The 16,594-nt window shown below is 46.0% G+C and overlaps 1 protein-coding gene across 6 annotated transcripts in view; it reads right to left on the reverse strand.

Annotated features, from left to right (window-relative positions):
• LOC134344374 (serine/threonine-protein phosphatase 6 regulatory ankyrin repeat subunit A) overlaps window positions 1–16,594 on the reverse strand; it is a 254,125-nt gene that overhangs the window by 131,615 nt on the left and 105,916 nt on the right. For all 6 annotated transcript variants that reach the window (XM_063044057.1, XM_063044056.1, XM_063044053.1 and 3 more), the window contains 2 exons: window positions 12,058–12,136; window positions 1,737–1,807 (listed from right to left, as the gene is read on the reverse strand). In XM_063044057.1, the coding sequence (XP_062900127.1) occupies window positions 1,737–1,807; window positions 12,058–12,136 (150 nt within the window). The remainder of the gene's footprint in view (window positions 1–1,736; window positions 1,808–12,057; window positions 12,137–16,594) is intronic.

Here is a 16,594-nt window from a genome sequence, read left to right on the forward strand (position 1 = left end):
GAAAGCTTGCATGTGATATCAAAACAAAGTCATGGTTTACTTTCTGCTGATGAATTATTAATGGGAAAAAAGATATGACAGACATGTTCGATCAATTGCTTGCATCATCTTCATCGTGGTGGAGACTGTAAATATCCCCAAGATAACAAGCAAGCTAATTTCAAATAGCAGATAGGAACTTGTAAGAATCCCAATGAAAAGAGTTACTGGGCTAAACGCAGACAAATCATTAGGATTCACTGGCTTGCACCCAATGGTCTCAAAGGAAATGGCTGCAGAGACAGTGGACCCATTGACTGAAATTCTTTGTAACTTGCTAATTTCAAGGAGTGTACCAGAAAACTAGGAAAAAAATTCAACTCGATTCTTCAAAAAGGGAAAAAGACAGAAGGCAGGAAGCTATAGGTCAGCTAGTTTACTTAATATATATTGTTAGCAAGATATTAGAGTCAACAATCAAAGTGTAAATAATTAGTAGTTTAGGAAAGCTGAATATATCGTCTAGTCAACATGGTTTAATGAAAATAAATCATGCTTGACAAGTTCAGTTGACTTCTTTCAGGACATGAAGAGAGGGTTGATAGAGGGGAAACTTATGATACAGTATTGTTTAGATATCTGGATTTCCAAAAGGCATTTGACAGGAAGACATACAGAGGCTGCTGTATAAATTAAGAGTCTAAAATATTGGAGGAAGTGTGCTAAAATAGACTGAAAACTGGCTGCTGCATAGAAAATGAAGAACTGGAACAAATGTGTCCTTTTCAAATGTTTATTATTCACATCGATGACTTGGAAGAAGGAGTGAACGTTAAGGTTTCCAAGTTTGTTGGCAATACAAAAATAGGTGGAAGAGTATTCTATTTTGAGGACACTGATTCTGCAACAGGACATAGGTAAATTGAGATATTGGGGGAAAACGCTGGCAAATGGATTTTAATGTACATTAAGAGGAATCAAAAGGCAGAGAGACAGCAAATGAGTGAATTTTAAAGTGCTCTAAGAGTATGAATCAGAAGAAAATTTTAACAGACATGTCAAAGAAGTGGTTAAGGAAGTAAATAGCATGCTGGTGTTTATTATAAACACTTTAAGAATAAGAGGGTTTTATTACATTGTACAAGCATTGGTGAGGCCACAGCTGGAGTTGTGCATCAGGTTTTAGTCCCCTTATCTAACAAAGGATATAGTAGCATTGGTGACAATCCAAAGGAGGTTCACCAGCCTAATTCCCAGGAAGAGAGGACTGTCCTATCAAGAGAGGCAAGACAGTTTGGATTAGTACCTTATTCAAACATAAAGATCCTAAGGGAGCTTAACAGGGCAGATGTTGAGAGTTTACCACTAGTGAGACAGTCAAGAATAAGGGAACATGGGACTGGTCATTTAAAACTGAGGGACATAATTCTCCCAGAGGGGACTGAATCTCTGGAATTCTCCACCCAAGCATGGAGATAAATAAATATTTAAAAGATTGAGGAATTAAGGGTTATAGGGAACTGGCACAGAAAAGGACTGAGGCCAGTAGAGATCAGCCACAATCGCCTGAATGGTGGGGCAGTAGTGAGGGGGCCAAATTCCCTATTTGTGCTCCTATTTTCTTGTGCTCTGACAACTTAAGGAAATATACTGAGTAAATTTGGGTTGCTATATGCTAGTATCAAATGTCCAAAAAGTACATATGCTTTAAGACTATCTTTAATTGTTACAAGACACATCATGCCATGTGCACTTACCTCACTGCACGAGGCAACAGCACGATGTAAGGGAGTCAACCACTTGTTGTCTTTGGCATTCACTCTAGCTCCTAAAAACACAAAAGTATGCAAGTAATAACTAACAATGGCCTGCACAGAACTTCCCAGCAATTCCAAATAACTACAAGGCTTGCTATAGTTGAGGCATGTAGTTGATCCATGATGAAGTTGCAACAATGCAGTAAATGCAATAAGAATAATAATCTAGGGATAGTGTTCAAATCCCACCTTGCCAACTGGGAATTTAAAAACTATTACATCATCTGGAATTTAAAAGAAAGCAAGTTTTTGAAGGTACCAGACTCTGTGGGTTACTACTGCCTTTCAGAAAAGGGAAGCTATCACCAGATTTCAGTGCATCAAAAGCACATCACATGCCAGAAAATATTGCTTTTCCTCAAGAACTTCTGGAAGTTAGTATTTAAACTGGGAGACACACAAAAGATCAACCTGAAGGGGATAGATTCAGTCTATGGCAGATGGTAAGGGAATCAACCACTACCAATCTACACTCTGCATTTGTGTCTATCTATTTGTATCTACAGGTTGAAGTGACAACAATTGCATAGTCTTTGTAAAGTCAAAACCCATCTTCACAGGGACATCAAGAGAGATCCTGAACAGGCCTGGTAGTTCAAATCCATTACTTGGAATAGGCCAAAACAGCAGAAATGTATTCCATCAAAATCTTAAATCTAGAGGCCTAACAAAATTCTCACCTTACCAGTAATACCAAGCCAAGAGACATACCATAGTTCACTGAGTGGAAAAAGAGCATGATGGGAGGAGTGCCCAGTATACCAAAAATGTGTCAAACTGGCAAATTCATAACATGGAAGTACATGCATGCTAAATAGCAAAATTATCATGCAAAAATTAAGAGATGAATAATTCCACAGAAAATTATTAAATTAAAATCAGACAGTCCTGCCGCACACATACATTTGTGAAAATCAGTGAACAACTACACAGTTAACAAGAAAAGAAGATGAGGCTGCAAGTACTGAGGATGCATTCCCGAGTACTAAAGTGCTCACTGAATCAGCTCTGAAAGTACCATGATCTACTTGGCTAAGCACCAATAGCAAAATGTACTCTTTGGCTAAACAAATGCGAACAATGTGGCAGCATTTTACAAACTACCTGGATGCATTTCGCTTGCTGGCAGTCTGAAATATAAGATGATTTTTTTTTGTTCACTATTCCTTTAAAAAAATAAAAAATACATAAGGCACATGATTCAGGGCTGAGCAGGGTACCAGAGCAGTTGCTGCTTGTGTTATCCAAAGTTACAAAACTCACCCCCTTTTTAAACAGACAGCTAGATTCATCATAGAACTATAAGCAAAGTAACAGGCCGAACTCACCAATGTGACCCAACAGCCTGCCTGAGTCGGTCCACTGGTTTGCATTTGGTCTATATCCTTCCAAACATTTCTTATCCATGTACTTGTCCAGTGTAATTGTACCCATCTCTACCACTTCTTCTGGCAGCTCATTCCACATGCCTACCACTCTGAATGTGAAGAAATTGCCCCTAGTCATCTTTAAGTCTTTCCTTCTCACCTCAAGTTTTACACTTTGCAACTCATGGAAAAAGACTGTCATCACTCAACTTATCTATGCCCATCATGATTTTATATACCTCTACAAAATTGCCTCTCAGCATCCAACACTCTAAGGAAGAAAGCCATAGCCTATCCAATTTCCCCTTATAACTCAAACCCTCACAACCTTGAGAACAGTCTCTGCATCCCTCTCAGCTAAAGACATCCTTCATGTAAAGCAACACACACACAATGCTGGAGGAATTTAGCAGGTCATGCAGCATCCATTGAAAAAAATAGACAGTTGACGTTTCGTGCCAAATCCTTTCTTCAGGACTGAAAAAGGGGGAAGGCACCAGAATAAAAAGGCGGGAGCAGGGAAGAAGGGTAGCTAGAAGATGTTAGGTGAAGCCAGGTGGTTAGGAAAGGTAAAGGGTTGAAGAGAAAGGAATCTGAAAGGAAAGGGGAGTGGGCTACAGGAGAAAGGGAAGGAGGAGCCGAGCCTGCAGGAATTGATATGCAGGTGAGATGAGGTAAAGCAGCCAGAATGGGGAACAGAAGAGGGGAGGGGGAGGGATTTTTTTTACTAGAAGGAGAAATTGATATTTATGCTATCAGGTTGGAGGCTACCCAGATGAAATATAATATATCGCTCCTCCGCTCTGAGTGGCACAAGAGGAGGCCATGGACCGACATGTCACAACAGGAATGGGAATTAGAATTAAAATGTTTAGCCACTAGGAAGTCCCACTTTTAGCGGATGGAGCAGAGGTGCTCAAAGAAGTGGACCCCTATTTTCAACAGGGCTCACCAATGTAGAGGATGCTGCATTGGGAGCACTGGACACAATAGATCAACATAGCAGATTCGCAGGGCAATTGTTGCTTCACCTGGAAAGACTGTTTAGGGCCCTGAATGGAGGCGAGGGAGTAGTGAATGGACAGGTGTAGCACTTTGGCCGCTTGCAGGGATAAGTGCCGGGAGGGAGATTAGTGGGGATGGACAAATGAACAAGGGAATCATGGAGGGAGCTATCCCTGCAGAAAGCCTAGAGGGGGAGGGGATGTTAAAGATATGTTTGGTGGTAGGATCCCTTCGGAGATGGCGGAAGTTGTGGAGGATGATGTGTTGGATGCGGAAGCTTATGGGATGTAGGCAAGGACAAGAGGAACTCTATCACAGTTTAAGGTGCAGGAAGATGGGGTGAGCAAGGATGTTTATGAAATGGAGGAGATGCAGGTGAGGGCAGCATCGATGGTAAAGGAAAGGAATTCCCATTCTTTGAAGAAGGACATCCCTGATGTCCTGGAAAGGAAAGCCACATCCTGCAACAGATGCAGCAGAGATGAAGGAACTGAGAAAAGGGAGTCGCATTTTTACAGGAGACAGGATTGGAAAATGTATAATCCTTCATATATAGCTAGGCAAACAGAATTATCCACAGTACACCAAGTGTGGACTCACCAGCAGCTTGTACAGTTACAACATGTGCCAACTCCTGTACTCAATGCCTTGACCAATAACAGCAGGCATGCCAAGTACCTCTTCACACCATCTACCTGTGAAGCCACTTTCAAAGCTTGTCTAAAATTCTCTGTCCTATAGATAACAGGGGACTTGGGGTACTAATGTTTTTCTGTTATTCATTCTTTGGGTTTTTCTTTTGTTTCATGGATGTCTGTGAAGAGTAAGAATTTCAGGTTGCATACTGTATACATTCTCTAATATTAAATGGAACTATTGAGCCATTGAAAAGCGAGTCTAGCACAGATCTCTGCGGCACACTGTTGGTCACAGGAGTCCGATATGGAAACCATTCCTCACTATCACTGATCCTGACCATGAAATCAATTTTGTATCCAATTTGCTAGTTCATCCTGGATCCCATCTGATCTATCGTTCTGGATCAGCCTACCATGAAAAATCTTATCAAAAGACATAGAAGTAGACAACATCTACCACAGCCATGTCAATTTTCTTGGTCGTCTCTTCAAAAAAAAAGTGCTCAAATATGTTAGAAACAATTTCTCACGCACAAAGTCATTTTTACTACTCATAATATTTCTCTTTCACCATTGATGTTAGGCTTACTGGCTTGTAATTTGCTGGGATGTCCTTACAGCCCTTTGAATAAAGGCATTAACCATCCTTCGGTTTACTGGGACCTTAGCTGTGCCTAACAATGATACAAATATCACTGCCAAGGCCCGACAATGTCTTGAATACACATGATCAGAACTTGGGGATTTATCACCTTTAAGTAATTTAAGAACTCCAGCACCTCCTCTTTTGTAATGTGGATATGTTTCATGACATCACTATTCTCCTTCCTCAATTTCCTAGCTTCCAGGGATAATCAACCAAAGGTCCCTAATCCTGTCAACCTGACCTTTTACTCTAAATGGAACATGCTGGCCCTGAATACTCATGGTCTTTATAGCCTCCTACTTGCTAAATATCCCTTTATTGCTAAAAAGCCTTTCACAATCAACATTTGCAAGCTCCTGACTAATGCCACTGAAATTAGCCTTGAGCCAATTTACAATTTTAACTTTACAATCCTATCTTTTTATCCAAATAACTTTTTAAGACGATTAGAATTATAGTGCAAAGTGCTCCACCAAAAGGAGGTTGAATGTTGCACCCCCCACCCACTTTCTAGTACAGCAATTTACATGTTACTTGAATAATCTTTTCATGTTTGCTCCTCTAATTCCCACTGAGATGGACTCACTTTGGAGCATCCGAGATGCTGAGAATGTTGTGGATAACACATTTAGTGAGTTGGTCACACAAGATGGGGAATGGGTGACCAACAGGAAGAGTAGTAACAGGAAGGTAGTACAGGAGTCTCCTGCGGTCATCTCGCTCCAAAACAGATATACCGCTTTGGAGTCTGTTGGGGGAGATGGCTCATCAGGTGAAGGCAGCAGTAGCCTGGATCATGGCACCGTGGGTGGCTCTGCTGCGCATAAGGGCAAGAAAAAGAGTGGTGGAGCTGTTGTGGTAAGGGATTCCATGGTAAGGGGAATATAGAGTAGCTTCTGTGGCTGCAAACGGGACTCCCGTATGGTGTGTTGCCTTCCGGGTGCAAGGGTCAGAAATGTCTCGGAGAGGCTGCAGGGTATTCTGAAAGGGGAGGGTGAGCAGCCAGCTGTCATGGCGCATGTAGGTACTAACGATATAGGAAGAAAGCGGGATGAGGTCCTACAAGCTGAATTTAGGAAGCTAGGAGATAAATAAAGAGTAGGACCTCAAAGGTAATCATTTCAGGATTATTACCGGTGCCACGTGCTAGCCAGAGTTGGAACAGCAGGACAGCTAGAATGAATATTTGGCTTGAGCAGTGGTGCAGGAGGAAGGGTTTTAGATTCTTGGGGCATTGGAACCGCTTCTGAGGGAGGTGGGACCAGTACCATCCCGACGATCTACATCTGGGCAGGGCTGGGATCAATGTCCTAGGGAGATTGTTTGCTAGTGCTGTTGGGGAGGCTTTAAACTAATATGGCAGGGGGATGGGAACCAAACAGAAAAGAGGGAAGTGATGCAGAGACCAAAGCTAGAGCTAGTGAAGAAAAAAGTAAGAGTAGAGTGCATAAAAGTAAAAAGCAAAAATTGCATAGGTCACTAGATTCTAAAAGGACAACGAGTACAAGGGCACTTTATCTAAATGCCCATAGTATTAGAAACAAGGTTAGTGAACTTATGGCACAGATCAGTAGCAAGACATATGATTTAGTGTCCATTACAGAAACCTGGTTGCAAGGTGGAGATGATTGGGAATTAAATATCCAAGGGTATCAGGTAATACGGAAAGATAGGCAGGAAGGCAGAGGAGGTGGGGTGGCGCTCTTGATTACAGATGAGATTAGGGTGATTGCGAGAGACGATATAAGATCTCCGGAGCAGAATGTTGAGTCCAACTGGGTAGAGGTTAAGAATAGTAAAGGGAAAAATATCACTGGTGGGTGTTGTCTATAGGCCACCTAATAAAAATATTGCAGTGGCAGAGGCAATTAACCAAGAAATTACTGAGGCTTGTAAGAACAGAACAGCAGTTGTCATCAAAGTTGCTGGTGAACGCAGCAGGCCAAGCAGCATCTATAGGAAGAGGCGCAGTCGACGTTTCAGGCCGAGACCTTTCGTCAGGACTAACTGAGTTGGTCCTGACGAAGGGTCTCGGCCTGAAACGTCGACTGCGCCTCTTCCTATAGATGCTGCTTGGCCTGCTGCGTTCACCAGCAACTTTGATGTATGTTGCTTGAATTTCCAGCATCTGCAGAATTCCTGTTGTTAGCAGTTGTCATGGAGGATTTTAACCTCCACATAGATTCGGTGAATCAGGTTGGTCAAGGAAATCTTGAGGAGGAATTCATAGAATGCATCCGTGATGGCTTTCTTGAGCAGCATTTAGTGAACTTACGAGGGAAAATGCTATCTTAGATCTAGTCCTGTGCGATGAGACAGTTAAGATTAACGATCCTGTAGTCAGGGATCCTCTTGGAAAGAGTGATCATAGTGTGATTGAATTTTGCATTCAGATGGAGGATGAAATAGTTAGATCTAAAACTAGTGTATTATGCTTGAACAAGGGAGACTACAACAGGATGAGTGAGGAGTTGGCTAATGTGGATTGGGAGCACAGGCTATTTAATAGGACAGTTGAGGAACAGTGGAATACTTTCAAAGAGATTTTTCGCAGTGCTCAACAAATGTATATTCCAGTCAAAAGTAAGGACAGTAAGTGTGGGGAGAGCCAGCCATGGATAACTAAGGAAATAAAAGATAGTATCAAATTAAAAGCTCGTGTGTACAAAGTCGCAAAAAGTAGTGGGAGACTAGGAAAGTGGGAGTAGTGGGAGGACCGGAGAAACTTTAAAAAGCAACAGAGAACAACTAAACAAGAAATAAGGAAAGGGAAGACAGAATATGAAAGTAAATTAGCACAAAATATAAAAACAGATAGCAAAAGTTTTATAAATATTTCAAGCAGAAGATGGTGGCTAAAGTCAACGTAGGTCACTTGGAAGACGAGAAGGGAAGATTGATATTGGGTGATAAGGAAATGGCTGAGGCATTGAACGACTATTTTGTGTCAGTCTTCCCAGTGGAGGACACGTCTAATATGCCAAAGAAGGATGTTATGTACAAAATGGGAGGTGAGGACCTCGATAAGATCACTGTCACTGAAGAGATAGTGATGAGCAAACTAGAGGGCCTGAAGGTAGATAAGTTCCCTGGTCCTGATGGGATGCATCTCAAGGTGCTGAAGGAATTGGCGGAGGTTATAGTAGACGCATTGGTAATCATTTATCAAAATTCTCTAGACTCTGGGCAGGTCCCAGCAGATCGGAAGACAGCAAACGTCTCGCCACTTTTTAAAAAAGGACCTAGGCAAAAGACGGGCAACTATAAAAGACGGGATCCTACCACTAAGCACATCTTTCCCTCTCCCCCCCCCCCACTTTCCGCAGGGATCGCTCCCTACGCGACTCCCTTGTCCATTCGTCCCCCCCATCCTTTCCCACCAATCTCCCTCCCGGCACTTAACCTTGTAAGCGGAACAAGGGCTACACATGCCCTTACACTTCCTCCCTCACCACCATTCAGGACCGCAGACAGTCCTTCCAGGTGAGGCGACACTTCACCTGTGAGTCGGCTGGGGTGATATACTGCGTCTGGTGCTCCCGATGTGGCCTTCTATATATTGGCTAGACCTGACGCAGGCTGGAAGACCGTTTCGCTGAACACCTACGCTCTGTCCGCAGAGAAGGCAGGATTTCCCAGTGGTCATACATTTTAATTCCACATCCCATTTCCATTCTGATATGCCTATCCATGGCCTCCTCTACTGTCAAGATGAAGCCACACTCAGTTTGGAGGAACAACACCTTATATTCCATCTGGGTAGCCTCCAACCTGATGGCATGAACACTGACTTCTCTAACTTCCGTTAATGCCCCACCTCCCCTCCGTACCCCATCCCTTATTAATTTATTATTATCATTTTTTTTCTCTCTCTTTTTTCTCCCTCCGTCTCTCTCACTACAACTCCTTGCCCATCCTCTGGGCTCCCCTCCCCCTTTCTTTCTCCCTAGGCCTCCCATCCCATGATCCTCTCCCTTCTCCAGCCTCGTATCCCTTTTGCCAATCAACTTTCCAGCTCTTAGCTCCATCCCTCCCCCTCCTGTCATTTTGGATCTTCCCCTCCCCCTTTCAAATCTCTTACTATCTCTTCTTTCAGTTAGTCCTGACGAAGGGCCTCGGCCCGAAACGTCAACTGCACATCTTCCTATAGATGCTGCCTGGCCTGCTGCGTTCACCAGCATTTTTTGTGCGTGTGTTGCAACTATAGGCCAGTCAGCTTAACATCTGTAGTCAGGAAAATGCTTGAAGCTGTCATTAAGGAAGAAATAGCGAAACATTTAGAAAGGAGTGGTTCCATTAGACAGACACAGCATGGATTCAGAAAGGGCAGGTCTTGTTTGACAAATTTACTGGAGTTCTTTGAAGTCACAATGAGTGCAGTGGATAGAGGGGAACAGGTGGATATCGTATACTTGGATTTCCAGAAGGCGTTCGATAAGGTGCCGCACAAGAGTATAAATAAGATACGGATGCATGGAGTCGGAGGAAATGTATTGGCATGGATAATGGATTGGTTAACCTATAGAAGGCAGAGAGTCGGTACAAATGGGTGCTTCTCCAGTTGGCAGTCAGTCGTGAGTGGGGTGCTGCAGGGGTCGGTGCTGGGCCCGCAGCTGTTTACCATTTACATTGATGATTTGGAAGAGGGAACTGAGTGTAGCATAGCAAAATTTGCTGATGACATTAAACTGAGTGGGAAAGCAAATTGTACAGAGGATGTGGAGAGTCTGCAGAGGAATATAGATAGGTTAAGTGAGTGGGCCAAGGTCTGGGAGATGGAATACAATGTTGGTAAATGCGAGATCATCCACTTCGGAAGGAAAAATAGAAGAGCAGATTATTATTTAAATGGTGGAAGATTGCAGCATGCTGTTGTGCAGAGGGACTTGGGAGTGCTTGTTCATGAATCGCAAAAAGTTGGCTTGCAGATACAACAGGTTATTAAGAAGGCAAACGGAATGTTGGCCTTCATTGCTAGAGGGATTGAATTCAAGAGCAGGGAGGTCACGCTGCAACTATACAGGGTACTGGTGAGGCCGCACCTGGAGTACCGTGTGCAGTCCTGGTCTCCATACTTGAGGAAGGATATACTGGCTTTGGAGGCAGTGCAGAGGAGGTTCAACAAGTTGATTCCAGGGATGAAGGGGTTAACCTATGAGGAGAGATTGAGTCACCTGGGATTATACTCTCTGGAGTTCAGAAGAATGAGAGGGTATCTTATAGAAACATACAAAATTTTGAAAGCAATAGATAAGATAGAAGTAGAAAAGTTGTTTGCATTGGTAGGTGAGACTAGAACTAGGGGACATTGCCTCAAGTTTCAGGGGAGAAGATTTAGGACGGAGATGGGGAGAAGATTTAGGATGGAGATGAGGAGAAACTGTTTTTCCCAGAGAGTGGTGAATCTGTGGAATTCTCTGCCCAGGGAAGCAGTTGAGGCTTCCTCACTAAATATATTTAAGAAACAGTTTAGATAGGTTTTTACATGGTAAGGGAATTAAGGGTTATGGGGAAAAGGCACGTAGATGGAGCTGAGTTTACAGACAGATCAGCCATGATCTTTCTGAATGGCGGGGCAGGTTCGATGGGCCAGGTGGCCTTCTCCTGCTCCTATTTCTTATGTTCTTATGACTACTGGGGTTGCAATAATTCAACCTTAATGGATGATCCTCCTAGATTTCACTTTCAGTAACCACCATAATGTTCTCCCTAATCAAATAAGCAAAAGAGGTGCCTTCCTGCATCTTATCACACCTGTAGCATCTGTATCTGGACCACTGAGCTGCCAATCTTGCTCATCCTTCAACCATGTTCCTGTAATAGCTATAATATCCCAGTCTCACATGACTAACAATATTGAGTTCATGTTTCACCTATCAGGCCTGTTGCATTCCTTGCTCTCTATACAGCCGACTGGATTTGTTTGCTTTAACTTCTTACTGCTTACCCAACTACTTATTGCTTGCACTTTAAGTAGGAGTTTGATGTGAATAGACAGGAGCTGCAGCACGGGACACCTTTGCCACACATCTAGTCACCTAGTAATCTTGACAGAAACTTGTTCAACCAGGATTCCACTTGAGTATTCTGAGAACTATTTTTCATCCTCGAAAGAACTTGAGAACCATGCCACATACTCATCTTCAGCCTCAACTAACATCTTCCCTCACAAAATGCTGGAGGAACTCAGCAGGCCAGGCAGCATCTATGGAAAAAAGTACAGTCAACGTTTCATGCTGAGTTCCTCCAGCATTCTGTGTGCGTTGCTTGGATTTTCAGCATCTGCAGATTTTCTCTTGTTTTTAACATCTTCCATTGGTAATTTTCAAAGAAAGTTTCTCAGCCTACTTGGGAATTTTGGCAAGATGTGCCAAATTGGCACGAAATACACAAATTATTTCTTAGATGTTGAGCTCTAAAGATGAAGGTAATCAAACTCAGTGGGCTATCTTTCTTAACAAGTGAAATTATTCCTTAGAACTGAAGCCTTCAATATTTCACATTTCAAAGTTTAAATCCTAAACATTGCTTTTTCATGCTCCTGCAGTAACATCTGTAAAAGATCTTATCAAAACAATGGAATAAGTGGAAAAATACAAAAATACCTGATAAAATAAGTAGTTCAACAATTTCAGCATCTCCTAGATATGCAGCGGCATGCAAAGGAGTTCGCTTCTCTGCATCCTAAAACGAGAGGAAAAAGTATATTAAAAATAGCATTTGTATCTCAGTGACATTACTAAAGAATTTTGCTGCACACTTATCATTTAAGACACACCCTCCAAAATTGCAGCTAAAAGGTATTCCATTCCAAAATCTAAAGCACAATTTCACAGACTCTTACAGTGTTAAAGCCCATTACATCCACCAGTAACTCAAAGAAAACAACACAATAATTTTCCATTTCTTCTCCTTTTCTCCCTACACTTGCAAATGATAACATTAAGCATATATCAAATATATTTTTGAAAATTACTGAATAAGCATCTATGGCTTTACAGGAAGTGCGTTCCAAATCAGTACTTCCTGCTTATAGAAAATATCCAACCTTTCCCTGATGTTTCTGCCAAATGCCTTAAAATCTTTCTCCTGTGGTTACTGTCCCTCCTGCCAGTGGAAACTGTTCTCTTTTCCTTATTCTATTGAAACACTTATTCTTAGCTGGTTCTGTTTGAAATTTTCCATTGGCACTCACCCACCAACCACAGTTCACAGCAATCAGTTAACGTTAGGCACTTTGCTAAAGCAAAGGGGGGAAGGGGGAATAAAAAGATTTCCTCGTAAATCTGAGTTTTCAAATACAGACTCTGTGGCGACCCACTTGCTGGCACCCACGAACCAGCTCACAACAGCGCGCGCAGGCAGAAGGCCAGCCCCAAAAAGGGCGCCAGGCCATCTTCACCAGCAGGGGGAAAATCCCGCGCATGGAAGGGGTCTGGGAATATGCATTCCCCACAGCAGTCCTGCCCCAGGGAGGGCGGGAACGGGAAGGCTTTAAAGCAGGCCGCAAAGTCTAAATAAATCTCTTTCATCGCAACTCTGACTCACCGACTCCGTGTGGTTATTCTAGCGCTGTGTGTAGCACACCGCTACAATTGGTGACCCCGACGGCCCAAACGATATTTGGACCAGAGATGACCAACGCTGCATCTGTTCACGCAGTTTCGTTAAAACTGCGAAGCTTCTGGACGCTGCAACCCCAATTATGGTTCGAACAAGCAGAAGCACAATTCCACATTTGGCAGATAACCTCGGAGTCCACTCGCTACTACTACGTGCTGAGCTCACTCGACCAGGAGACAGCTGCACAAGTTGAGGAGTTTATACAGTCGCCTCCGGAGGATGGCAAATACACAGCATTCAAAGCCCTGCTCATAAGGACTTTCAGACTCTCACGGTGCGAACGAGCACGCCGCTTAATGCACCTGGATGGTTTGGGAGACAGGCCGCCGTCAGCATTAATGAACGAGATGCTGGCCCTGGCTGAAGGACGCAAACCCTGCCTCATGTTCGAGCAGGCATTCCTAGAGCAACTGCCCGAGGACATATGCCTGCTGCTGTCCGACGCAGATTTCAGCAACCCCCGGGAGGTGGCGGCCCGAGCAGATGTGCTGTGGAATGCCAGGAAAGAGAGAGGGGCATCCGTCGCACAGATCACCAAGCCGCGTGCCCAACGACAGACCAGACCCGGCAGCAGAGCCTACAAAACCCAGCGACGGGAGTGAGGAGCCCAACGAACAATGGTGTTTCTACCACCAGCGGTAGGGCACAGAGGCCCGCCACTGCAGACCACCCTGCAAATTCCCGGGAAACGCCAGGGCCAGCCGCCGCTGATGGCTACGGCGGCTGGCCATCAGGACAGCCTCCTGTGCGTCTGGGACAAGCAGTCGGGATGCCGCTTTTTGGTCGACACCAGAGCGGAGATCAGCGTCTTACCTCCAACGAGTTACGACACCTGCAACAGAGAACCGGGACCCACCCTGAGGGCCGCAAATGGCAGCACAATACGAACCTACGGCACCCGCACAGTGCGGCTACAGTTCAGCTCCAGCCGGTTCACGTGGGACTTCACACTGGCCGCCGTGGCCCAACCACTCCTGGGGGCAGATTTTCTGCGAGCCCACAGCCTGCTGGTCGACCTGCAAGGGAAGCGATTAGTCCACGCCATGACTTTTCAAACGTTCTCCCTGGGTGAAGCACAGTTGCCAGCCCCACACCTGGACTCCATCACGCTGTCCGATGACGAATTCACCAGGGTCCTGGCGGATTTCCCATCAGTACTGACACCGCAGTTCACGGCAGCCGTGCCCAGACACGGAGTACAGCACCACATCCCGACTCAGGGACCACCCCTCCAAGCCCATGCTCGAAGGCTTCCCCCGGACAAGCTCCGACTGGCGAAGGAGGAGTTCAAGAAGATGGAGGAATTGGGGATCATACGACAGTCCGACAGCCCATGGGCCTCCCCCCTTCACATGGTGCCCAAGGCAACAGGGGGCTGGAGACCATGCAGTGACTACCGCAGACTGAATGAGGCTACAACGCCAGACCGCTACCCTGTGCCGCACATTCAAGACTTCGCAGCAAACCTACACGGCGCAAAGATCTTTTCCAAGGTAGACCTCGTCCGGGGATACCATCAAATCCCTGTACATCCGGACGACATCCCCAAAACAGCACTTATCACCCTGTTCGGACTTTTCGAATTCCTCCGAATGCCGTTTGGTCTAAAGAATGCCGCACAGACTTTCCAGCGGCTAATGGACGCGGTGGGACGCGACCTGGACTTTGCATTCATCTATTTGGACGACATCCTCATAGCCAGCAGTAGTCGGCAGGAGCATCTGTCCCACCTCCGCCAGTTCTACTCCCGCCTGAGTGAATTCGGCCTTACAATCAACCCAGCCAAATGCCAGTTCGGACTCGACACCATCGACTTCCTGGGCTACAGGATTACTAAAGATGGGGCAACCCCGCTGCCCGCCAAGGTAGACGCGGTCCGCAACTTCCCCCAACCCAACACAATCAAAGGCTTGCAGGAATTCGTGGGTATGGTGAATTTCTACCACCGTTTCCTCCCCTCAGCAGCCCGAACCATGCGACCCCTGTTCACTCTAATGTTGGGTAAGGGCAAGGACATTACCTGGGACAAAGAGGCCGCAACCACTTTCGTTAAAACCAAAGAAGCCTTGGCAAATGCCGCGATGCTAGTGCACCCCAGAACGGACGTTCCTACTGCCCTCACGGTGGACGCATCCAACACAGCAGTCGGTGGAGTGCTGGAACAACTCATCGAGGGTCGCTGGCAACCCCTGGCGTTCTTCAGCAAACACCTACGACCACCCGAACTCAAATACAGTGCTTTCAACCGGGAGCTATTGGCACTATACCTGGCAATCCGGCATTTCAGGTACTTCTTAGAAGGTAGGCCCTTCACCGCGTTCACAGACCAAAAACCGCTTACCTTTGCGTTCATGAAGGTGTCTGACCCCTGGTCGTCCCGCCAGCAGCGACATCTGTCCTACATCTCCGAGTACACGACGGACATCCGGCATGTCTCGGGAAAGAACAACGTCGTGGCGGACGCACTTTCCAGACCGACCATACAGGCTCTGTCCCAGGGGGTGGACTATGCAGCGCTGGCAGAGGCACAGCAGGCAGACGCTGAGATCCCCAGTTACAGGACTGCAGCCTCCGGTTTGCAGCTCCAAGACCTCCCCGTAGGCCCAGGTGAGAGGACCCTACTATGTGACGTAGCTACCGGCCAACCCTGCCCCGTCGTCCCAGCAGCCTGGCGCTGGCGGGTTTTCGAGTCCATTCACAACTTAGCGCACCCCTCCATCAGGACAACCGTCCGGCTGGTCGCCAACAGGTTCGTGTGGCATGGGCTTCGTAAACAGGTCAGTGAATGGGCCAAAACGTGTATGCAGTGCCAAACGGCCAAGGTGCAGCGGCATACCAAGGCTCCACCGCAGCGGTTCGAACCCACCCGCCGGAGGTTCGACCACATCTATGTGGATATCGTGGGGCCCCTGCCAGTGTCACGAGGAGCGCGGTACCTCCTAACTATGATAGACCGGTTCACCAGATGGCCAGAGGCAGTCCCGCTCACCGACACCACCTCCGAATCCTGTGCCCGAGCACTGACCGCAACCTGGGTAGCACACTTCGGGGTACCGGCCCACATTACCTCCGACAGGGGCGCCCAGTTCACCTCCAGTCAGTGGTCAGGTATGGCCAACCTTTTAAGATCTTAGCTACACCACACAACTGCCTACCACCCACAGTCGAACGGACTAGTGGAGCGCTTCCACCGTCACCTGAAATCGGCTCTCATGGCCCGCCTGGAGGGGCCTAACTGGGTGGATGAGCTTCCCTGGGTCCTGCTCGGAATCCGCACGGCACCCAAAGAGGATCTGCACACCTCGTCGGCCGAGTTGGTGTACGGCGCACCCCTGGTAGTCCCAGAAGAGTTCATACCAGCCACAAGGGGGCAAGAGGAAGAACCCACAGCAGTCCTGGACAGACTACGGGAGAGGCTCGGTAACCTGGCCCCCATCCCCACTTCACAGCACGGACAGAGCCCGACCTGCGTACCCAAAGACCTGCAGAACTGTAAGTTTCTTTTTGTACGACGGGGCG

This window comes from Mobula hypostoma, chromosome 3 (assembly GCF_963921235.1).
Source record: "Mobula hypostoma chromosome 3, sMobHyp1.1, whole genome shotgun sequence".
NCBI classification, from domain to species: domain Eukaryota; kingdom Metazoa; phylum Chordata; class Chondrichthyes; order Myliobatiformes; family Myliobatidae; genus Mobula; species Mobula hypostoma.